The sequence below is a fragment of the Hyla sarda genome, chromosome 3 (assembly GCF_029499605.1).
Source record: "Hyla sarda isolate aHylSar1 chromosome 3, aHylSar1.hap1, whole genome shotgun sequence".
NCBI lineage: Eukaryota > Metazoa > Chordata > Amphibia > Anura > Hylidae > Hyla > Hyla sarda.
This window is the reverse complement of record NC_079191.1, coordinates 100,782,240-100,808,496: the sequence shown is the minus strand read 5'-3', so window position 1 is coordinate 100,808,496 and position 26,257 is coordinate 100,782,240. Positions and strand designations below refer to the sequence as shown.

General features: G+C 44.7%; 1 protein-coding gene across 4 annotated transcripts in view; it reads left to right on the top strand.

The window, feature by feature from the left end:
* Window positions 1-392: 392 nt before the first annotated feature.
* The window catches only part of LOC130361584 (izumo sperm-egg fusion protein 1-like), a 107,774-nt gene continuing 81,909 nt past the window's right edge, over window positions 393-26,257 (top strand). Inside the window, exons 1-2 of one of the 4 annotated variants that reach the window (XM_056564774.1) lie at window positions 394-643; window positions 6,942-7,020. Coding sequence is in view for 2 of the 4 variants with exons in the window: in XM_056564771.1 (XP_056420746.1) it covers window positions 629-643 (15 nt within the window). In the remaining 2 variants the exon portion in view is untranslated. Of the gene's footprint in view, window positions 644-6,941; window positions 7,021-26,257 lie in introns of all 4 variants that reach the window. The other 3 variants (XM_056564778.1, XM_056564771.1, XM_056564776.1) reach the window with 3 other exon arrangements.

Below are 26,257 nucleotides of genomic sequence, written 5' to 3'. Positions count from 1 at the left end.
CACATATATGAAGGGGTCCTTAAAGGTAAACTGTCACCCTGATCACTCAAACCCAATACACTGGGCCATAATGTGGGTAACCTGGAATCCAAAGGGGGGTAATTTACTATAATTGGTGGTGTGGTGCCCAAGATATAGTCTGGCAAAGTTCCCTTCTGAATTCAGGGAATTGCACGCAGGAGGTGGGGCCCAGCTGGCTGGCCGCCCCTACTTTTCTCCATCTCATTAATCAGCCATCCCTTCATTTAGCATATTCATATTCTGCGACTCCACATCCTAGTGACATGAGTCGCATGTCACGTGAGTGCTGTGATCTGTCGGTAGAGTGCATGTGCAGGCAGTTTACATACAGCTCTCATGCACTGAGCTCTGACTGCTGAAAGCAGTCATGTGAGAGCTGTATGTAAACTGCCGGCACATGCGCTCTACCGACAGAGCACAGTGACTCACGTGACATGCAACTCACGTCACTAGGACATGGAGTCGCAGAATATGAATATGCTAATTAAGGGGACGGCTGATTAAGAACACAGAAAGAAGCAGGGGCAGCCAGCGAGTGGGGCCCAGTCTCCTGCACGCAATTCCTTGAATTCAAAAGGGGAACTACACAGACAATATCTCAGAAACCATGCCACCGATTATAGTAAGTAACCCCTCTTTGGTTTCCTGGTCACCCACACTATAACCCAGTGTATTGAATTTAGTGTGGGTGATCAGGGTGACATTTTTCCTTTAAAAATGAAAAAGTAAAAGTAGCATTTTCGGAACTACCAACCATATTGAGAACAAGTACGAAATATTGAGTTGCTCCATCACTGAGCTAGGCTTAAAAATGCCTCTATATTAACTAAAATCTTTAAAAAGCACACTTCATCTCACAATTCCAAGGGTACAAAGATCTTTTTCACAACATATTTACACATGGAAGTAAAAGGTTTTGTGGGTGGTGTATGCTGTTGACTAGTATTACTAAGATTTTGACTATTACTTTGTATGGTGTAATATGTTCTGTACATTGAAATGACTCTGTATGCTCTGATTTGCTTTTATACCTCTCTTTATTAGTTAAAATCTTTAAAGGAAAACTGTCACCCTGATCACCCACACTAAACCCAATACACAGGTTTATAGTGTGGGTGACCAGGAGTGCAAAGAGGGTCACTTACCAAATTCCATCCAGTGGCTCCTGTGATATTGCTTGACGAATGTCCCGTTCTAAATATGGTTACTTATGCGCAGGAGGCGGGGCCCCAATGGCTGTCCGCCCCCTGCTACTATCTGCCTGCTGAAACAATCTGCCTCTATTAGTATATTCAAATTCTGTGCTGTGTTCTGAGGCAGGAGCGCAAAGCGCTGTTAGTTTACAAGAACTTGAATATGCTAATAGAAGCAGACCGTGTTTTGGGTTTAGTGTGATCAGGGTGACAGTTTTCCTTTATAAAGCATGCTTCATGCCTAATAAAAATTATTTATAAAGAAAAAGCATGCTTCATCTCACATGTCTAAGCATACATGTAGTGTATAAATGCAAGATGCCATTGTTCACTGCATACTATATATATGTATGTATATATATATATATATATATATATATATATATATATATACATTAAAGTTAAAAACCATTTAAATAAAGGAAAAAAATATGTTTCTAAAACTGAATGGGCAGTCAAACCCCACTGTGCATAATTACAAGGTCAACTCTCAAAGTACACAAGACTAACAATGTACAAGCGCTGAGCATACAAGTGTACAATATAAGCATAATTTAAGTACAATACCTCAATCCAATGTGATCTTCATCTTCAATGTGAGGAGACTCATGCCACGCTGGACAGTAAGGTTACTGAGTTCACCATACTAGATCGAGCTAAGTTCCATGCACGAGTCACATTTATCAGAAAAGGGCTTGTGCATAGAACTTCGCTGAGCAGAGTCACAAGGGACGCATCAGCAGCATATTTGACACTGCAGATGCGCCGATGGCAGCCACAGAGGGACTACAGAGCGAGCTCCTGGCTGCGGCGGGGTAGCTCTGTGTGTCTGCTCTTGGTGGCAAATTTGGAAATCCACCAATTCGAGCTGACACACAAAGCTACCCTGCCACGGTGAGGAGCTTGCTCTGCAGTCCCTGTGTGACTGCCATTGGTGCATCCAGAGTCTGAAATACGTTGTAGATGCAACTCTTGTGGCTTAGCCCATATAGTATCACACAGATACAGTATATATCATACAGTCATGGCCATAAATGTTGGCACCCACGAAATATTTCAAGATAATGAAGTCTTTCTCACAGAAAATGATTGCAGTAACACATTTTTTGCTATACACATGTTTATTACCTTTGTGCGTATTGGAACTTAACCAAAAAAGGGAGGAAAAAAAAGCAACTTTTGGACATAATGTCACACCAAACTCCAAAAAGGGGCTGGACAAAATTATTGGCACCCTTAACTTAATATTTGGTTGCACATCCTTTGGAAAAAATAACTGAAATCAGTCGCTTCCTATAACCATCAATAAGCTTCTTACACCTCTCAGACATGGAATGTTGGACCACTCTTCCTTTGCAAACTGCTCCAGGTCTCTCTTATTGGAAGGTGCCTTTTCCCAAGAGCAATTTTAAGATCTCTCCACATTTGTTCAATGGGATTTAGATCTGGACTCATTGCTGGCCACTTCAAAACTCTCCAGCGCTTTGTTGCCAACCATTTCTGGGTGCTTTTTGACGCATGTTTGGGGTCATTGCCCTGCTGGAAGTCTCAAGATCTCGGACACAAACCCAGCTTTCTGACACTGGGCTGTACAGTGCAACCCAAAATCCATTGGTAATCCTCAGATTTCATGATGCCTTGCATACATTCAAGGCACCCAGTGCCAGAGGCAGCAAAACAACCCCAAAACATCATTGAACCTCCACCGTACTTCACTGTAGGTACTTTGTACTTTTCTTTTTAGGCCTCATTCTGTTCGGTAAACAGTAAAATTATGTGCTTAACCAAAAAGCTCTATCTTGATCTCATCTGTCCACAAGACGTTTTCCTATCATACAGTTTCATTTAAATGTTTTCGGATAGTTCGTGCTGGCACTGATGCTCCCTGAGCCTGCAGGACAGCTTGAATATCTTTGGAACTTGTTTTGGGCTGCTTATCCACCATTCGGACTATTCTGCATTGACACCTTTCATCAATTTTTCTCTTCCGTTCACACCCAGGGAGATTAGCTACAGTGCCATGGGTTGCAAACCTCTTGATAATGTTGCGCACTGTGGACAAAGGCAAATCTAGATCTCTGGAGATGGACTTGCAAACTTGAGATTGTTGATTTTTTTCCACAATTTTGGTTCTCAAGTCCTCAGACAGTTCTCTTCTCCTCTTCCTGTTGTCCATTCTTCGTGTGACACACACAGACACACAATGCAAAGACTAAGTGAACTTCTCTCCTTTCTATCTGCTTTCAGATGTGATTTTTATATTGCCCACAGCTGTTACTTGCCCCAGGTGAGTTTAAAGGAGCATTACATGCTTGAAACAATTGTATTTTTCCACAATTTTGAAAGGGTGCCAATAATTACGTCTAATTTGCTTTTTTTTCCTCCTTTGTGGTTTAGTTCCAACACACACAAAGGGAATAAACATGTGTATAGCAAAACATGTGTTACTATAATCCTTTTCTGTGAGAAATACTTCATTTTCTGGAAAAATTTCGGGGGTGCCAACTGTCATATACCATGGCAAAATATGTATTCATGTTGCATTGTGATTGCTTGTCATCTGTGATACATGGTCTGCTAAATTTCTGTCGGGATGCATAGCTTTTAATTCCATTACACACCTATCTGCATTACTTAACATTTCAAAGAATCTAGCCTGTTGTGATCTAGCTGCCAGGAGACGACCGTCTAAGCTATGGCTTCCAGTGACCATTTGGGGGCAATTAACATGACTGTGCTAATCAATGGGCACTGCTTGCCTGGATGGTAAATTTGACACCTTCCCAGACAAGCAGACTCCAAGGCCTGATGTCAATAGATCAAAGGAATGTTTGGGACGTAGCTCCCTGTAGAAATGCCATATCTTCCAAATATTAGATATGGGGGTCAGGGAAGTATTTCCGCAGCCCCTATATTATACGGTTAGATTCTCCATCATACTACCTTTAAAATGAGTCCTCACATGACCCTTGTGTATTTATCCCTGCCCGAACTGTATGCGCTGGGTAAATCATACATAATAAGGGGGTCATGTCAGGTACCCCTAGAAAGAGGATTTGATGGAGAACCCAAATATAGCAAAATGATGTGGGTGCCTGACCCATGATAACAGTTAGGGGTAATTTCCTTTGGGCATAAGGTTATCAGGAGGAAGGGGGCAGAATCTATCTCTCCTCCTTGTCCTGCCCAGGGGCTGAACATAGAGGGATCACCTGTCCATAGCAGGGTATAAAACTGCAGACCTGGGGGGACCATGGGGCGCTTCCATGGGGGACGAGATCTAATTTTGGATGCCAGACGCCATTTCCTACCAGACTCCATGGGATAGAACTCTAACTTTTGTAAGTAAGGACTCTGTGTTTTTTCCCTTTTATTTTATTTTCTGTGTGGTGAAACTTTGTCTTGTTAACATCTATTTTTACATGTACTGTGAATATTTTTCTTTCATAATAAATCATTCATTTATTAAGTACCGCCTTATGTTTGGTAAAACGGACGCACATTGTCCTGGAAGAGATTGAAGTTATAGTCTTAAATTTACTTCGGCTACATTATAGACTTGGATTAATCTTCCTGTTTTTATATACTACTGGGGATAGTAGATAATATTTGGGAATTGTAACATATCCAGATTGGATTGATAGCTTCCTGTCGGCTTGAAATTGATAGGTGGTGGCAGTTATATCGTTAAATTGGGTGATGTAAGAGGGATTATTTATCATTATTTTCGGTCTAGTACAGACAAATAGTGATTTTATAGATTATCCTACCACCCGCAAGTCTCGGTTCGTGACACCAACATTTACAGCCATGACTGTATATCAATATATACACTGGAAGTAAATAATATGAATCAACATTAAAGTGATAAATAATGATTAATAATATATACATTCCACAATAAAAGGTTAAATATATAAGTATATCAGTAAATGCAACATGTTAACAGTTCACAAAACAAGGAACACAATCCTTGTTGATCCAGGGATTTATTCTGATGGGCAGATTTGGAGCCTGCAAGGAATTTTTTTTCCATAAAATAAGGAAAATTGTCTTTTACCTCTTTGGGTTTTTGTCTCCCTCTGGATCAACACTATAGGGGATTCCGCCTAAGGAATTGATTTGAATTAAGGCCGGAATCAGCAAAATCCCATTGAAAGCAATGGAGTTGTAGAAGACAAATATTTGGGTCTAGAGCGAACTCTGCTGCTTGATTCACACAAGAATGTGTAGCCATCACGGTTTTCCAGGATTAGTAGATTTTGAAAAGAGTACAAGAAAGGATAACGTGTTTCAGTGCTCACCTGAGCAGGTGAGCTCCGAAACACGTTGTCTTTTCTTGTACTGTTTTCAAAATAAATCTACAAGGCCTTAAAAACTGTGGTGACTACACATTCTTCTGTGAATCAAGCAACAGCGTTCGCTCTAGACCCAAATATTTGTCTTCTACTACTTCATTTTCCAATCTGTACACTGAGGGATGTGGCACACTGTACATGTTTACTTCTTGCCCTCAAGAAATTTGTGCTCACCACAAAGCTTTACTTGACAAGGTCAGTAAAGCACTATAGGAGTGGTGACGAGTCCCCACCTTCCCGAAGTGCTACACCAGGGAGCGCCCAGCGTTTTTCTCCTTTTCTTCATTGAAAGCAATGGCATATCTGTGCATAATTTCTTCGGCGGATTCCACTTGAAAATTCTGCTGTGTGGTTGTAATGTTATTACCATATTTATCGGCGTATAACATGCATTTTTTAGGCTACATTTTTTAGCCTAAAGTCTATCTGCGTGTTATACGCCGATAAGCCGCTGCAGTTCATTGATTTAAAGCGGGCGCTTTAAATCAATGAACTGCAGCGGCTTTTGCAGGTCCAGAGACCTGCTGTCGCTGCCGCTTCTCTGCCCCTGCCTATCCTGGGATCCAGAGACTTCCGGCGCCGCTGTCCCATTACCTCCCCCCCCACTTTTTTACTGACCCCGCAGAAGCCCCCGGGAAAGGCAGGGGGAGAGAGGCCGTCGCTGCCCGCTTCTCTCCCCCTGCCTTTCCTGGGGTCTAGAGCCCTGCTTCCGCCGCTTCTCTCCCCCTGGCTATCGGCGCCGCTGCCCCATTGCCTCCCCCATCCCCGGTTTTATGATTACCTGTTGCCGGGGTCGGGTCTGCGCTGCTTCTGGCTCCGGTGTGGCGTCTATGCGGCGTTGCTATGAGCTGCGAGGCGTAATGACGAGTGACCCAACGTCACTCGTCATTGCGGGGCGCAGCGCATAGCAACGACACATAGACGCCACACCGGAGCCAGAAGCAGCGTGGACCGGAGCCAGAAGCAGCGCAGACCCAACCCCGGCAACAGGTAATCATAAAACCGGGGATGGGGGAGGCAATGAGGCAGCGGCGCCAATAGCCAGGGGGAGAGAAGTGGTGGCAGCAGGGCTCTAGACCCCAGGAAAGGCAGGGGGAGAGAAGCATTACCGTATTTATCGGGGTTTACCACGCACCGGCCTATAACACGCACCCTCATTTTACCAAGGATATTTGGGTAAAGAAAAGTTTTTTACCAGAATATCCTTGGTAAAATGAGGGTGCGTGTTATAGGCCGGTGCGTGGTAAACCCCGATAGATACGGTAAGTCTGATCAGTGCATATGACAGTAACAATTATTTCTAGATGTGCAGTAAAATATGACAATAAGGCAAAAAAAACAACCTTTCTTTTTACTTGTTTTCTTATAGTTTATAGCCTGAAATGAACTTTGGAGAACTTTGCCGTTAATAATTTTGTGATAATTTATACTGTTAAAACAGTGAGAAGGTACGTGTGAACGTGTTAATGTTAAAAAAAAAAAAAAAAACACAACCTGCAATCTTAACATATCTTATTTACTGACTGTTTAATGTTTTGGTGTCATAACATGCTCAGTACACTACAGTGTGATTTGGCAAATTCCTTCTTTTAGGACATTACTTCTTGACCAGAGGACATTACTGCTTCACCTTATAAAAATTAATAATGTAGCATTTTTTGATTTTTTCATTCTTTGAATTCACTATACCAGTGTTTTCCAACCAGGGTGTCTCCAGCTGTTGCAAAACTACAACTTCTAGCATGCCCAAACATCTGAATAGCACGCTGGGAATTGTAGTTTGGCAACAGCTGGAGGCTGGATTTAGACTGGATTTAGAAAGAGAAGTCTCTATATGTTTATACATGCCATCCATATATGATCCATTACTGGCTTTGGCTTTATAAGCTACATAAGAAAAAAAAAAAAAAACTGAAGGTGAGAACACACCCTTAGGGATTAAACTACATTATGTCATATATTCACAAACAGATTCACTATTTGTAGTCATTCAGCAATCAGCAATGTTAAGTAGCTTCTTGGAGGTAGCTCTATGTCAGTTCCTGCAAAGTCTTTCAGCAATATCCTGCTGCAGGCACTGCTCGGTACATACCTGTTGAAACATATTCCTTATACGCCATAGTGCCCGGTAATGTCATTCACACTGAGTAATGTAAATTTAAGTGCCCAAATGTAGCACTGAAGGGGAACTCCGGTACAAGAGTACTCATCCCCTATCCACAGGATTCTGTGGATAGGGGATAAGTACTCTTATATCAGTGTTCCCCTTTGATGTTCCCCTTTACTCTTGAACCGAAGTTCCCCTTTTGGGAGAAAGTGTCTGATCGTAGGGGTCTGACTACTGGGATGGCACCTCGGTATCTACTGCAGGACACCTCGGCTTTCTCTGTTCATGGATTACTGTTGACCACGGCACGAAGACATGACCAATGCGTCCCTCCATGTAACTCTATGAGAGACCCGGAGATGTGTGGAACCACAGCTGGTGTAGAAAAATACCTGATCACTTTGTGATGCGGAGCACCTTTAAACTCTACACGTGGCAAGGTTGGAGACAGCTTCTTCTGGGCCAGACACAGGGAGTAAAGGAACACAACGACATCAGGTTGCGGATAACTGTCTTTACTGTTATTGTGCTGCCAAATCATATCAGCCATGGTGTCTAATAATGGTGCCTACTAAAGTACACAATGTCTGACATAGTCCTAAATAGATTGGCATGTATATTGGCCTGTTACAGCCTAAACCATAAAATATAGTTCTCCAACTAGCAGCAAAAGGTCAGGCAAGGCAGAATTGCTAGAAATAAAATTGTAAAACAGCAAACTAGGAATGACAGTAGATAAACCATTGGCAGAAAAAAGAGAGACAGGATCAGGCAATAATGGGATGTCAGGGAAATTTAAAACAAATGAGGGTAGTAGCAGAGACAAAGTTGGGCAGACAGGGTAGGTTGTGTGAATAGGGATCAGGAATAGGAGACTACAAATCAAGCATCTGTGATCTGAATTGTGTAACTTTTAGAACTAGTATTGACTAGGAAATCCCAAAATATATTATCCCCCAATCAAATATTGGGCAACACAGTGCCTCACACTCCAGAAAAAGAGTGTATACCCTTAGTCAAGCAGGAGGGTTGAACACTAATCAACAGAGCCAGACCCACAATTTCACTGGTTTAGACTGTGTACACAATTTTGTTTTACAGTGTATTCTAAGATTACACAACCTATCACTCAGTGGGCTCCTGGCAAGGGTTATCACCCAACATCTTCTGCCCTTCAATCTTGTGGACAGCAATCCATTCAGGCAGATGTTGGAGCAGGCCCAACCCAGATGGCGTGTCCCCAGCCGCCATTTCTTCACCAGGACGGGTATCCCTGCCCTACACCATCACATTGTGCAGAATGTATCCCCGTTGTTGGATCACACTGTCAGCAACAGGGTGCATCTGACAATGGATGGTTGGACCAGCAGACATGGGCAGGGACAATATCTTAGTTTTACCGCCCATTGGGTTTCCCTCCGAGGGGCCGAGGAGGGATTGGCTTCATCTGAGTTTTTGGTGCCGCCCGTGGGTGCCCAGGGGAGAACGGCTGGTCTCCCACAAGCCACTGTATCCACAGCTGTTGAGCCCTCCCGGCAAGCATCCCTGTAGCAATGCAAGTGTGGGGCACGTGCGCTGCCAGGCCCTGCTCCAGCTTGTGAGTCTAGGGGAACAGAGACACACTGAAACTGATGTTCTGGCCACACTACAGGCTCAGGTCCAGAAGTGGCTGACACCCCGCAGGCTAGGAGCAGGTATGGTTGTCTATGACAATGGCAGCAACCTACTCGCCGCCCTCCATGCTAACAGTCTCATCCACGTGCCCTGCCTGGCACATGTCCTCAATCTTGTGGTACAGAAGTTCCTGCGCGCATATCCAAGGTTGAGTGACATGGTGCAAAGGGTTGCCAGCCACTTCTGATGCTCCCCAACAGCCACCGCGTCCCTGTCCAAACTGCAGCGGAACAACAGCCTGCCCCCTCACAGGCTGATTGGGGACGAGGTGGAACTCCACTCTCCACATGCTGGAGAGGTTGTGGGAGCAGCGACGGGCAGTGAGGGAGTACTTGCTTGAACAAAGCACTCCAGGACCATGTTCTACCTCCAGGACCCAGTAGCTGCAGCAGGTTTGCCCGCATGGTGGTAGACTGCATGGGGTCCATTAGTGCTTCCGACAGCATGAGCACCGACGACCCCATGGAGTACTGGGTTGCCAGGCTGGACACCTGCCACGAACTCACTCATTATGTGCTGAAGTTACTGTCTTGCCCCTCCTCCAGTGTACTGTCTGAGCGGACATTCAGCACGGCAGGTGGGGTGATCACAGACAAGTGGACCCGTCTGTCCACAGACTCCGTGGACAGACTCACATCTGGATAGGCGGCGACTTCTTGGCCCCCGCCGTCGGTTCTAGGCGCTGAAGGGTCTCTGGTCAATCCCTCTCCTTGGCTGTCCCTCCAATAAAAGTGTTTTTTAACTATTTTATTTATTTAATTATTTATATTTATTTAGTTTTATATATATATATATATATTATTATTATTATTATTTTTGTATATATCTATGAATTTATTTATTTTTTGTAATCATGGATGAATTTCTTTATTTTTAAATTTGTTGATGAATTTATTTCTGTTTTTAATCATTGACGAATTTATTTATTTATTGATTAATTTATTTATTAGTTTATTGATCAATTTATTTAAAGATATCTGTATATATGATTTCATTTATTTATTTATCCATTGGTGAATTTAGTTATCTTTTTTTATCAATCAATGAGTTTATCGATTTTTCCAATAACTGAACATCTTATTTAATTATTTGGTCAACACGCCGCCCACACCGACACTGTCATACAGCATAGTGGAGTTTGCAGTCCGTTCAGAAGGCACTATTGGGGAGATTTATCATTGTGTTCTATTCTTGTTTTTGGTCTAAATCTACAATTTTGTTTATTTTCGTGCAAATTGGAGGTTTTTTTTGCGTTTCTTTTTTCCAACTTCTAAATTCCATCATTTTGACCTTTTGGTGTTGCTAGACCAGTTTTTAAAGTGACGAATGCAGTGGTAACGTATTTATTATCTGCGTGTTTTTAATTTTGTTGCAAAATTCCCGCAAATGGTGCTAAAAAATTTGCAAATCTAGACCACCTCCTGACCAGGTCTAAAAAAATTACTACTGTCTGTTTGCCAAAAATCAATAAACATCAGCCAAAGTGAAAGAAAGGGAGATAGAGACTTTAGCGATCCAAAAAAATTATGGAGATACCTTTTTTACTAAAATTTCGTAGGGTACCATTAAAAAAAAATAATAAAAAAGATACAGTAGTGATGGAAAAAATTGTCTTTAAGGAAATTTATCTTTTTAATAACGACATTTTTATTCTTTTTTAAACAGGGATCAATTTCTGTGGGCGGGCAGGGCACTAAAAATGTAGCCGACAATAAAAGAAATGTAGTGTGTATGTTTTTCACTTTTTTTTCTGAATTTTTTTAATTTTCATTGGGTAGTACTACTACTCCCAGCATAGAACACACTGTTGGGAGTAGTAGCACCTGTACTAATTGACAGATCCCCCGGGTCCTTTGCGATCCTCCTCTATAATGTATAGATGCGGCCGGACGCTCTTCTATGGTCCCCTGCACTGACGTATATACATATATACACCTATTCATATTTCCCGCAGAGAACTCTGATTGGCCAGAGGGTTCCAGACAATCACAGCTCTCTGTGGGAAATATGAATAGGTGTATATATACGTCAGTGCAGGGGACCATAGAAGAGAGGCCACCTGCATCTATACATTATACAGAAGAATCACAGTGGGCGTCAGGAGTGACATTCGCTGTGATCTTTCCTTAACTGCAGTTACTACTACTCCCAACATGGAGCACATTCTGCTCCATGCTGGGAGCTGTAGTACCTGCATTTACAGACAGATCGCAACAGGTGTCAGAAATTATACCCACTGTGATCTGTCTATTAATGCAGGTACTACAGCTCCCAGCATGGAGCAGAGTGTGCTCCATGTTGTGAGTAGTAGTATCTGCAGGTAAGAACAGATCCCAGCTGGTATCACTCCTGACACCCGCTTTGATTGTCCTTTCTATTACAGGGATGCGAAGTGGCTCTATACAGCGCTCGCATCTCTGCTCTGTACTCTGGCCTGCCAGTCACTCATTCATATTTCCCTCCTAGAGCTGTGATTGGCTGCAGCCATCTGGCCAATTTCCACTCTGGGCGGAAAATATGAATGAGTGATGTGAATTTCTATTCTTATCACTGGCCGGAGAATAGAGCAGAGATGTGAGCGCTGTATAGTGCTGCTCCGCATCTCTGCTATATTATGGACGATTGCATTGGGTGTGACTGCGCCAGGGGCGACCTGTCTATTAGCACAGGTACTACTACTCCCATCATGGAACAGTCTGTATATAACATATACAACATATATAACATACATAAAAATATATAACATATATAAAAATATGAGGAAGGGGTCGTGTATTACTACCCTGAAACGCATTAAGATTGTGGACTTTCGAATATGCACTACTACTGATATACTACTGAATATGCACTACAAATAGCAGTATCCTGTTTATGCACTTTCAATCAAACAGCCGGCCTTTGCTCCCAACATCTCCCCCCACCCCACGTGGACCTTCTCCTGACGTCAGACGCCACTCCGCTGGAGCTCCAGTCTTGCCGATAAGAGCAACAGGTGTCTATTCTCTGCTAACCAAAATGGTGTAGACGGTGTGTTATAATCCATTGGCCCATGGCAGAACGATGCCAGCCTTCCTCCCACTGTCAGAACTGACCCTATACAGGACGTCCACAATGTATTTGTTGAGATTATCAATAAGTACTTCTATATACCATCATTTAGACACGTATCTTGTGTCATTGACTGTGAAGCATTTAGGCCGATAGCCACAGACTTTTAACCATCTCCTGCCACCTGTGCCGGGGTAGTAGATGCCGGATTAACTGATATACAACGGGAACTTTAATTTACCACCTTGATCCAGCATATACATTGTATGCCTATAATATACATTATAATTGCAGTTATAGTGTGTATCTACAGTTTTTACTTTGTTATTATAAAGAAATGCTATTCAAAATTTGAAACACGTTCTCCTCATATTTTTATACATTTTATTATCATATCACAATCATGTCCCAGTGACTCTGGTGAGGTCCTTGAGGTTTTGTTTCTTTGTTTAATTTACCTAATCTAAGTGTGATATATACTTAGCACTTTTACGTTTTTTCCTGTTAAAGTCATAGGGGCCAGTTATTGTTAAAGGCCATAAATACCTCAAGCCTGTGTCATTCTGCCACTATATGGTCTACTCATGATGCTGTCACCTCCAGGCCGAGTCATTCAGCCACTATATGATCTCCTAATGCTACTGCCACCTCAAGCCTGTGTCATTCTGCCACTATATGTCTACTCATGCTGCTGCCACCTCAAGCCTGTGTCATTTTGCCACTAAATGGTCTACTCTTGCTGCTGCCACCTCAAGCCTGTGTCATTTTGCCACTTTATGCTCTACTCATGCTGCTGCCACCTCAATCCTGTGTCATTCTTCCACTATATGGTCTACTTATGCTGCTGCCACCTCAACCGAAGGTTCGCCGAAACGATCGTAGGGGTGGCGTCACTCCTGCTCTGCTTCTGGTATTATCATCCACATCTTACGAGTGGTATGCATGTCTGTATTTTTAACTATGTGCACTTTATAGAGGTATTTTCCTGACCCTTTGATGTATGCACTTTATCCAATGCACCATGCACCTTTATTGTATTATAGTATTATGCACATGAGCAGGTAGTGTCGCCCCTTTTTGTCTAACCTCCCACAGTTAGTTTGTTCTTTCCCCTTTTCTATGTTTTTATGGAAATAATAAAAGCCATCATGTTTTAATTCTATTTAAATGACTCCGTTCTCTTGGTGTTTTGTCTAACAATTTTTGGAGGCCATATATGAAGCCCCTTTGTACCGGGGATGCACTTTAGACATATTGTATGTCCTATTGATATATTTACACCCCGATACTTTGTTGCTATTTTATTATTTTTTGTAATTCACTATATGGTCTACTCATGCTGCTGCCACCTTAAGCCTGATTAGGATCGAGCCAAATTCTTCCGGAATATTCAGCAAATCAGCTGAATGGAATTTTTTTTAACTTTGTTCATCTCTAGACTTATTTAGTTGGTTAGTGTTAGTTCAGTATAGTTTAATGTTATTTAGTTGGTTAGTTTGTGATAGTTATGTAGAGTATAATGTGATTTATTTAATGGTTTTTATGTAGATGAATGAGTTAGTGTCTAGTGTTATTGTTAGAGAAGAACTTTGCTATGTTCTAACACGCATATGGAGTGTGCTGGGGTAGTGAAATAATACTGTTATTCAGTATGACATGCCGATTACAGGCATCGCTTTTAGAATCAATGCTGCAGAGCGGCACAATGCCAGAGCCTGTAGGTGGCATCAGTATGAGGAGACCATATAGAGGCAGAATGACACAGCTTGGAGGTGTTGACAGCATGAGGAGACCATATAGTGGCAGAATGACACAGCGTGGAGGTGTTGGCAGCATGAGGAGACCATATAGTGTCTGAATGACATAGCCAGGAGTTGGCAGCAGCATGAGTAGACACTAGGGTTTCACAATCCCTAAGATTAAAATATGAATTCTGAAATATAAACCGAAGATTTTGGGTAGCTAGTGCTACCATAACAACATTTTTATTCCCAGACCCAGGCCCAGCAGCATCAGTAAACCATATATTGCCTGAATGGCTCAGCCAGGAGTTGGCAGAAGTATGAGGAAACCATTGACATTTAAGAATTTTAAATAGAAATTTAAGATTTTTCAATTGAAATTGAGGGTTTTGAAATTGAACTTTTAACTCCCAAGTTTTAGTGTCCCGAGCCCCGGCATGTGGGTAAAAAGGACCAAATCTAACAAGGAGTCACATGGCAGCACAATGACAACAGAGCCTGGAGGGGGCATCAGTAGGAGGAGGCCATATAGTGTCTGAATGGCACAGCCTGGAGTTGACTGAAGCATGCGAGGAGACCATATAGTGGCTGAATGGCACAGCCTGGAGGTGGCTGATGCATGAGGAGACCATTGAAATTTAAGAATTTTAAATAGAAATTTAAGATTTTTAAATTGAAATTGAGGGTTTTGAGGACCTAATCTAACAAGGAGTCACATGTCACATGGCAGATAAATGACAGAACCTGGAGTTGGCTGAAGCATGAGAAGAGACCATACAGTGGCTGAATGAGACAGCCTGGAGGTGGCATCAGTATGAGGAGACCATATAGTGGCTGAATGACTGCCCGGAGTTTGTAGCAGCATGAGACCATATAGTGTCTTAATGGCACAGCCTTGAGTTGGCGGCAGATGAGGAGACAATAGGGCCTCACAATCTCTAAGAATAAAAGATGAATTTTGAAATTTCCATTGAAGATGTATGGTACCTAGTGCTACCATAAACATATATATAGGTAATGTCCTAGGCCCAGCAGCATCACTAAACCATGTAGTTGCTGAATGACACAGACTGGAGCTGGCTGAAGCTTCAGTAAACCATATATTGGATGAATGGCACAGCCTGGAGGTGGCTGAAGCATGAGGTGACCATATAGTGGCTGAATGACACGGCCTGGAGTTGGCTGAAGCAGAAGAAGAGACCATATAGTGGCTGAATGAGACAGCCTGGAGGTGGGAGCAGCATTATTAGGAGTCCTGAAAGTGACCTGGTGACAGAGTGGTGTGGTGGGTGGCAATACCAGTACCCAGTGACGAAGGTGGGTGAAAAAAGGTCTGATGTGGAGGAATGTTTGTAACTGGGGTGCAGTGCCTTAAATCTGTTTGGCATTCTCCATATTTGTGAAGTGTTGGTGTGGCACCATGGTCAATCTACTCTCATGCATCAGGCATTGGTGGGAGGAAATCCTGGCTGATCCATGCCTGATTCATTTTCACAAAGATCAGTCTCTCCACATTTTCCGTGGACAAACGAGATCTCCTTGGGTGACTATGGCCCCTGCTGCACTAAACACCCTCTCTGATGGCACACTACTGGCCGGGCAGGACAGCTTTTCCAGGGAAAACTCTGCTAGTTGCGGCCACAAATCAAGTTTGGCTGCCCAGGAGTCAAGCGGATCTTCAAGGTGTGTTGGCATGGGCATGTCAAGGTATGCCACCACCTGCTGGTTCAGGTCCTCCTCCAGGTCTACCTGCTGTTGATGAGTTGTTTCACTATGCGAGTGAAGAAAGCTACTCATCAGCTACTGCTCATGCCACCCCACCCCTCCCCAGCAGCCATGGAGGTGGAAGGTGAGGCCCCCCCGATTCAGACCTGCGAAAGGATGGACGATGGTGCCGATAGGCATCGGCCAACTGACTACATAGGATGCCTCTGTAGTAGGTCATTTTGTCCTCCCTCTCAGTGAGTGTAAAAAAGGCCCCTATTTTGTGGCTGTAGCGAGGGTCCAATAAGGTGGAGATCCAGAAGTCATCCCGCTGCCGAATGGTGACAATTCGGCTGTCACTACGCAAGCAAGTGAGCATGCATCGTGCAATTTGTGCAAGTGACTTGGATGGACTCCTGCCTCCATCTCCACTGCATACTGGCACAGTGTGTCTGGTTCCTCTGTCTCGCCTTCCTCATAACCCTCTAGCTCTTCTGGCTGCTCCTGCTCCTCCTCTCCTATCAGATTACTAGAAAAAATGCCCATTTGGTGAAACCTAAACTGTGCTCCACTGTGCCCCACCCCTTCCTCCACCTCCTCCAGTTTGGCCCCCACAGGGCTCATGTGGCCGTGAGATGTAGGCACCATGTCTTCAGTGCCCTGACCAGCCATCGTTTCCAACACGTGTTGTAAGAAATGAAGCAGTGGAATGACGTTGTTCATCCTGTAATTCTGGCGACTTACTAATAATGCGGCTTCCTCGAAGGGCCTGAGCAAACGGCAGGTGTCACGTATGAGCTAACACTGGTTCACATTGAAGTTACACAGGGGCGTACCCCTATCCACTTGGATCATCAAGAAATTGGTGATGGCTTTTCTCTGTTCATACAGTCGGTCCAACAAATGGAGGGGGGAATTCCAACCTGAGCAATGTCACAAATCAGACTATGTTGTGGGATACCGTTCTGACACTGCAGCTCAAGGAAGGTGTGCTTTGCGGTGTACGAGTGGCTGAAGTGCATGCAAAGTTTCCTTCCCATTGTTAGGATGTCTTGCAAATGGGGGGAACACTTCAGAAACTGCTTCACAACCAGATTGAACATGTGTGCCATTTAGGGCGCATGCTCAGCCTTCCCAGTCGCAGCGCATGCAAGATGTTCTTTCCGTTGTCAGTCAACACGGTTTCCATTTCCAGTTTTCGTGGAGTAAGCCATGCTCCGATTTCTTTATGAATGACTTTTAGCAGTTCCCCATTCCCCTGTGTGACTCTTTTCATCAAGGCAAACCATGTGAAGAACAGCATGACAACGCCGTGCCCTGCATACATGGTATGCTGAGGGGTCACGGAGACATGTCTGGGCAGTGGAGGATGAGGAGGCAAAGTTACACACTGCCACAGGACCAACGGGCTGAGAACGTGGAGGAGGAAGTGGCGTGACCTGTCCAAGTTGGGGTTGTGGCTGTGCAGGAACCACATTCACCCAGTGTGCCGTAAAGGACATGTAGTGTCCCTGACCATAGTTACAGCTCCAGACGTCGGCGCTGCCATGCACTTTGGTACACACCGACAGGCTGAAGGACTGGACCATGTTCTCTTCCACAAAATTGTGCAGGACTGGTACAGCCTTCTTCGAAATGATGGCTTGGCACTCTCCACCTCGGCTCGGCACAAGCCATCAGTTCTCTGAAAGGTGCCGAGTCCACCACTTGAAAAGGGAGGGACTGCAGCACCAGCAACTTAGAGAGGAGCACATTCAGCTTCTGCACCGTTGGATGAGTGGGTGCATACTGTTGTCTCTTGGACATGGCTTTGCCGATGAATTGTAGACGGAATGGCTGACTAAACATAGGAGGAGCAGAAGCATCTGGAGCAACGGAAGGAGGGTTTGACACACAGCTCCCTTCGGCTGAGGTGGTGGAGCCTTGGCTGGCTAGAAGAGGGAGCGGCGTGCCACTGGGTGATGCAGCAGGCTGGACCACCACGTTGGAGCCAAGGTTCTCCCAGGCCGCTTTATCGTGGCAAAGCATATGTTGACACAGGGCCGTGGTGCCAACATTGGGACACTGGCCATGCTTCCCCTTCTGCCGACATATCTTGCATGTAGCTTTGTGAACCTCCTTTGGATGCTTGATTTTCCCACGAACAGTCCGCACTAATTGATTGCTACTGCCGCCGTCTCCAGGAACCCCTGTTCCACTACCTCCCAGGAAGGTAGGCTGCCGCGAAACAGGTAGTCTCCACCGGGCACATTTGAATTTCCACTTCTGCCACCACGCTGACTGCCAACCATGCTACTGCCTTGCTGGCTCAGCTGCTGCCTCACGGGCAACCTGCAACTCTCTTCTGATGATGATGAAGCCCCTTCTGCACCCAGCTCCCAATTGTGATCGACTTCATCATCATCAACAAGTGTCTGCACGTCACTGATGTCCTCCTCAGGTTCCTCAACAGTGTCTGTTTAAGGACCCTGAACCCTGGCAACACCACCTCCCATATCACTCTCCTCATCACTACTTGCCCGCCTAGCCGAGGAAGCGGCGGATGTCTACTCCACTTGTTGGCTGGGCAGTAGCTGCTGATTGTCCTCTATTCATCAGTGAATAGTGGAACTGAACCCACAGCATAAGAAACTTCTGTTGCGGAGGGAACAGCATAGGACAGAGGCAATGGGAGGAAAGGGACTGCTCCTGGGCCATGCCAACTGAGGGTTGTGTCTGATGAACCCACCGACTGTTGACTGGGGGTGTCAGATGTCACTTGTGATGAAGTGGATGACCGTGTTAATCGATCAACGACGGCAGATGGGTTGCTGGTCAAGACAGGACCGCTAGCTGATAACGGGAGCTCAGGCCTCTCGCTGCGACTCCTGCTGCCACTCGCCCCTAGTCTGCTGCGACCTTTGCCTGAAGAATTTAGGCTTCTGCCACTCCTCTGTGCACGTCCTGGCACTTATCTGCATGAAATACTTAGTGTGTATATGAGGGGAGTACAATACGCTTCACTACACTTAAAACAATATTTGTCCAGAACAGCAGCAGGTGTGCACTTTTGGCTGTCCTTTCACAGTATCTAGGCCCTTGACCAATTAACAGGTACAAAATAGTACACTACTTAGATGTAGGTATGTGGTATGCACTGATGATGGTAGAAAAATGCTCCACAGTACCTGAGTACAACACCAGCCAGTGAGTACTTTTGCCTGGACTTTTACAATATGTAGGCCCTTGACTAGAGATGTCGCGAATTGTTCGCCGGCAAACAGTTCCCGGCGAATTTAGCATGTTTGCGTTCGCATCGCCGGGCGAACATATGTGAAGTTCGATCTGCCCCCTATACTTTAACATTGCAGTAAACTTTGACCCTGTGAGTCAGAGTCAGCAGACACATTACAGCCCATCAGCAGCAGTCCCTCCCTTCCAGACCCTCCTACCTCTTGCACGGACACCATTTTACCCTCATTCAGCATGCTGCATGCTTAGGAAGTGGAGGGTCAGAGAAGCTGCTCCTGCTGTATAGGGAAAGTGATAGCTAGGTTGCTGCTAGGTTGTGTATTCAGGGTCCAGTTTACTTCTAAAGCACTAGTGTAACATCTTCTTTAAGGACATCCCCAAAAAAGCCCTTTTTAGGGCTGAAAGATATCAGTCCGTGTGTCTTGCAACAGCTGGAGGCACCCTGGTTGGGAGGGAACTGCTGGTTAAAAGGGATACTCCAGAATCAAACTTAAGTTCCTTCAAGCAACTAACTATTACAGTATTCAAAGGGCTGAAAGATATCAGTTTGTGTGCCTTGCAACAGCTGGAGGAACCCTGGTTGGGAGGGAACCACTGGTTAAAGGGGGTACTCCAGTATAAAACTTAAATTCCTTCAAGCAACTAACTACTACAGTATTCAAAGGGCAGAAAGATATCAGTCTGTGTGTTTTGCAACAGCTGGAGGCACCCTGGTTGGGGACCACTGCTTAAAAGGGGATCTCTGCTGGCAAGCTTTATTTCTTTAAAGCAACTAACTACTACAGTATTCAAAGGGCTGAAATATATCAGTCCGTGTGTTTTGCAACAGCTGGAGGCACCCAGGTTGGGGACCACTGCATAAAAGGGGAACTCCGCTGGCAAGCTTTTTTTCTTTAAAGCAACTAACTACTACAGTATTCAAAGGGCTGAAATATATCAGTCCGTGTGTTTTGCAACAGCTGAAGGCACCCTGGTTGGGGACCACTGCTTAAAAGGGGAACTCCGCTGGCAAGTTTTTTTGCTCATTGTCACACCAGTGCAAATCACATTAGGTGTGACAGTTGTGCAAATAAATAAAAAAAAAACCTTTTTTGGCTGTTAAATAAAATCAGTCGTCACTGTCAGTCACAGTTGCCAGTTTTTTTGCCTGCAGGGCAAATTGTGTCACCCTAGTGCAAAATCACATATGGTGTGACACTTGTGCAAATTTAACCAAAAAAAATGACAGGCAAAGGAAGGCCACCCAGCAGGGGCCGTCGTGGTGCTGGGATTCCCTTTGGCCCTAGAATGGCCAGTGTTCAGAGGCCACGTACCCTGAACCCCCAAAGTTCTGAGGACTTAGTTGACTGGCTATCACAAGACACCCAATCTACTACAGCTTTCGCTCGGAACCTTGACGCACCGTCCTTCTCCTCCTCTAGCTTAGCTTCGGGCACCTCTCATGCTACCACTTGCCCGCCTGCCGCCACCACCAACACTAGCACCACAGCAGCTTTACTTGATCCGTCAGAGGAGTTATTTACACATCAGTTTGAAGACATGAGTGATGCGCAACCATTATTGCCAGAGGATGTAGTTAACAGGAATATGTCTCAGTCAGGCAGCATTACACACATGGACGTACGGTGTGATGATGATATTGTATCCACTGCTGCTTCCTTTCTTGAGGTGTCAGATAGCGGTGAAGGTGTTGATGATGACGATGTGTCCGTGGATGCCACGTGGGTGCCCGCTAGAAGAGAAGAAGAGGGGGAAAGTTCAGATGGGGAGACAGAGAGGAGGAGGAGATGAGTTGGAAGCAGGGGGAGGTCGTCGCAAGGAGCTAGTGGCACAGTTAGACAGTATGCATCGGCACCCGGGGTCAGCCAGACGGGATGCCAATCAACGCATGCTGTTGTCACCACCAGAATGCCTTCATCGCAGAGGTCAGCAGTGTGGCATTTTTTTTGTGTGTCTGCCTCTGACAACAGCGAGGCCATTTGCAACCTGTGCCAGAAGAAACTGATTTGTGGGAAGTCCAACACCCACCTAGGCACAACTGCTTTGCGAAGGCACATGATGTCACATCACAAACGCCTATGGGATCAACACATCAGTACAAGCAGCACACGAAGTCAAAGCCGCCATCCTCCTCCTAGTCCAGCATCTTCAGCCAGGTCAACCACTGTTGCCCTCCTTTCCCCCTCTCAACCATCCGCCTCTCTGTCTCTCCGCAGTCCAGGAAGGTGTGTAGCCATTTCAGGCGTTCCTACATGGCCATGGCGCACTTGTCAGATATCCAGAGGCGAAACAACATGCCAGTGAGGCGCTTGATTTGTGACAGCCCGACACGTTGGAATTCAACACTCCTAATGTTCGACCGCCTGCTCCAACAAGAAAAAGCCATCAATGAATATTTGTATTTGCTAGGACATCTTCAGCGGAGCTGGGAATTTTTTTGCCACATTACTGGAGGCTCATGCGCAATGCCTGTAGGCTCATGCATCCTTTTGAAGAGGTGACAAACCTGGTCAGTCGCACCGAAGGCACCATCAGTGACATCATACCGTTTGTTTTCTTCCTGGAGAGTGCAATGCGAAGAGTGCTGGATCAGGCAGTAGATGAGCGTAAAGAGGAAGAGTTGTGGATACCATCACCACCAAAAACAGCCTTATAAGCATCGCTTGCTGGACCTGCGGCAACGCTGGAAGAGGATTGTGAGGAAGAGGAGTCAGAGGAGGAATGTGGCTTTGAAGAGGAGGAGGAAGACCAACCACAGCAGGCATCCCAGGGTGCTCCTTGTCACCTATCTGGTTCCCGTGGTGTTGTACGTGGCTGGGGGGGGAGAAGATTATACCTTCCCTGACATCACTGAGGACGAGGAAGGGGACATGAGTAGCTCGGCATCCGTCCTTGTGCAAATGGGGTATTTCATGCTGTGGTGCCTGTTGAGGGACCCTTGTATAAAAAGGATGAAGGAGAACGACCTGTACTGGGTGTCCACGCTACTAGACCCCCGGTATAAACATAAAGTGCCTGATATGTTACCGCATTACAGCAAGGCAGAAAGGATTCTGCAGGTCCAAAATAAATTAAGAAGTATGCTGTACACAGCGTATAAGGGTCATGTCCCAGCACAACAGGGATCTAAAAGGGGAAGAGGTGAAAGTAATCCTCCTCCTCCTCCCACGAACACGCCGGCAAGGACAGGATGCTGTACAGACATGCTGTTGATTAAGGACATGCAGAGCTTTTTAAGTCCTACGCATTGCCACAGCCCTTCGGGGTCCACCATCAGAGAACGACTTGACCGACAGGTAGCAGACTACCTGGCCTTAACCGCAGATATCGACACTCTGAGGAGCGATGAACCCCTTGACTACTGGGTGTGACGGCTTGACCTGTGGCCTGAGCTATCCCAATTTGCGCTCAAACTTCTGGCCTGTCCCGGTTCAAGTGTCCTGTCAGAAAGAACCTTCAGTGCAGCAGGAGTTATTGTCACTGAGAAGAGGAGTCGCCTTGGTCAAAAAAGTCTGGATTACCTCACCTTTCTTTAGATGAATGAGGGATGGATCCCGAAGTGACTGCCACTGGGAGATACATTTGACTGAACAAGGCCTGATCAGATGAGCTGCCTTGGCTAAAAAATGGTCCACACGTTGTTGTATTTGAACTCTGAATGCTTCGATGACTTGCGTGACTTATCCGCCACCAACTAGGGTTCAAGCCGCAATGTTTTAGGGCACTTTCTGCCTGGCGAAACAAACAGAAATGTTTCTGGCCACTGCTACAGCAGCGGCTGCGACAATACCACATTTTCCAGCCAGGTGTACATGCCTAATTTTTCTGGCCTCTGCTGCTGCACTTGTTAGGGTGCTGCAATTTTTATGGCCGCTGCTACAGCTGCGACAATACCAAATTTTCCAGGCAGGTGTACATGCCTAATTTTTCTGGCCTCTGCTGCTGCACTTTTTCTGGTGCTGCACTTTTTCTGGCTGCTGCTACAGATGCGGCTGCGACAGTACCAAATTTTTCATCCATGTGTACATGCCTAATTTTTCTGGCCTCTGGTGCTGCACTTGTTATGGTTCTGCAATTTTTCTGGCCGCTGCTACAGAAGCGGCTTCAACAATACCAAATTTTTCAGGCATGTGTACATGCCTAATTTTTCTGGTACTCTCTGCTGACATCTCTGTCCATTTTAGCAACTGTGGATATTAGATGTATGCTAAGGGTAGCATGGTGGCTCAGAGGTTAGCGCTGGGGCCTTGGGTTCAAATCCCACTATGTGCTGGCTCAAGGGGGACTCTAACTATGTGCTGCCTAACATGGGGGAATCTATGTGCTGCCTAAAGGGAGGCTCTAACTATGTGCTGCCTAATATTGGGGAATCTATGTGCTGTCTAAAAGGGGGAATCTAACTATGTGATGCCTAAAGGGGGGCTCTATGTGCTGCCTAAAGGGGGCTAAAGCACGTTATTCCAAACCATTTAGGAATAATAGGTGATTTATGCCCTTTACGGATTAAAACCAGACTCTGCATCAACTATGTAATTTTCCATGGGAGTTTTGCCATGGATCCCTCTCCGGCACGCCACAGTCCAGGTGTTAGTCCCCTTGAAACAACTTTTAAATCACTATTGTGGCCAGAACGAACTTTTGCTGAAGTTCGCGTTCGCGGTTCGCGAACCAAAAATGTTATGTTTGCGACATTACTACCCTTGACAGATTAACAGGTAAAAAAAAATAGTACAGTACTTAGATGTATGTATGCGGTATGCACTGATGAGGGCAGAAAAATGTGCTACAATACACCTAAAAACTCAGTATTTTTATAAAACACCAGCCGGTGATTACGCATGGCTGTACTTTCACAGTATGTACTCCCTTGACAGATTAACAGGTACAAAATAGTACACTACTTAGATGTACGTATGCCATATGCACTGATGAGGGCAGAAAAATGCGCTACAATACGCCTAAAAACTCAGTATTTTTATAAAACACCAGCCGGTGATTACGCATGGCTGTACTTTCACAGTATGTAGGCCCTTGACAGATTAACAAGTGCAAAATAGTACACTGCTTAGATGTACGTATGCGGTATGCACTGATTGGGACAGAAAAATGCACTACAATATGCCCTAAAACTGTATTTTTAGGCCTTTGACAGATTAACAGGTACTAAAAAGTGCACTACTTAGATGTTCATATGCGGTATGCACTTATGAGGGCAGAAAAATGCGCTACAGTACCCTTAAAAAAAAAGTATTTTTGTAAAACACCAGCAGTACACAACAGTGCTGCAGCCAAAAAAAAAGCTGTGTACTAAACACAAAATTGCACTCTGTCACAGACTATTAGGAATGGACTGCTGGGTATTATACCAACTACAGACTAGTATAACTAGTAGATGATTTTTTGTGGAGCAAAGACACTGAATTGCGCTGAAAAATTATTCCTGCCTCCTCTGCTAAGGTTTATGAAGTTGAGACAGCTTGTTGAAATGTATGAGGCAACACACAGCTATCTGCCCCTCTCTGTAATACTATGCCGAAGAAAGTGACTGGGAGGTTCATGCCTGCAGCTGCAGTAAAAATCCTTTTCACTGTAAAAAAAAAAACAATGCTCTCTGTCCACGAGAATGCTGATGTGATTAGGAGGATGTTAAACGCTGCTGGACTGCGATTTTCTCTGCTGTAACACACACACAGACTATGCGTCCTATGATCCTTCTGCAGTGTATTATGATGAAGTGACTGGCCGCAAGATGGCTGCCGATTATACAGGGTTGTGACATCACAGGGCTGACTGGCTGCTGATAAGCTGCATCCTGCACGTGATTCAGGGTCATCCCGCCTACTCCCCTTCCCGCCTTGCCTTCCCAGCGTTCCTTGCCCAATGTACTGACATGTGGATCCGCCATTTTAGATGCCCTGGAGCCTGCACCGCAGTAAATGGAGTTTAATGAAGCGATATTTCCTGAAATTTGTAACTAATTCAGGTTTGTCAGCTTCGATTCGCTCATCTCTAGTTATTGTATTATATTACTGTATTGTGTGGTTTTCCCTTCATTGTTGGCCATTTTTTTCTGTACATCTTATGGATACAAAACTATGCTGTGTGCACATGTTTACCCTCCTGGTGGGGGCAGTGGGCAACTTCCTCCTCCTCCTCTTCTTCCTCATCAGGTGTCATGGGGGAGGAATAAGGCTCCTCTTCGGCCTCCACCTCCACATTTTCCCCAACTTCAGGTGGTGGTGGTGATGAAGCAGGTGACCGATGGGAGTGTCCAGCCTGCTCTCCATCATCGTCATCATCATCCTCCTCCTCCAACTCCACCACCTCCATCTCCTCTGTTTCTCTTCTTTGCCTTACAGAGGGAAGTGGAGCTCCTGTAATCACACAATGTTGATGTAATGTCCCAGTAAGGGATATTGCCGTACTGTACTTCTGCCCTGTCAGGCAGAGTCCTTGCATGTCCTTGGGGCTCTCCTGCAGCATACCCTACAGTATTTACAGGTTATGGGTAGTTATGTCTTATAAGTGTAATATATCTTTAACGCCTTAAGGACCAAGCCCATTTTCACCTTAAGGACCAGAGCATTTTTTGCACATCTGACCACTGTCACTTTAAGCATCAATAACTCTGGGATGCTTTTACTTATGAATTTGATTCCGAGATTGTTTTTTCGTGACATATTCTACTTTAACATAGTGGTAAATTTTCGTCAATACTTGCATCATTTCTTGGTGAAAAATTAAAAAATTTCATGAAAAATTAAAAAATTTAGAATTTTTCTAACTATGAAGCTCTCTGCTTGTATGGAAAATAAACATTCCAAATATATTTTATTTTGATTCACATATACAAAATGTCTACTTTATGATAGCATCATAAAGTTGACATCTTTTTACTTTTGGAAGACAAAGGTCTTCAAAGTTCAGCAGTAATTTTCAAATTTTCCACAAAATTTTCAAAATCTGATTTTGTCAAGGACAAGTTCAGTTTTGAAGTGGATTTGAAGGGCCTTCATATTAGAAATACCCCATAAGTGACCCTATCATAGAAACTGCACCCCTCAAAGTATTCAAAATGACATTCAGAAAGTCTGTTAACCCTTTAGGTGTTTCACAGGAATAGGAGCAAAGTGAAGGAGAAATGTCAAAATCTTCATTTTTTACACTCGCATGTTCTTG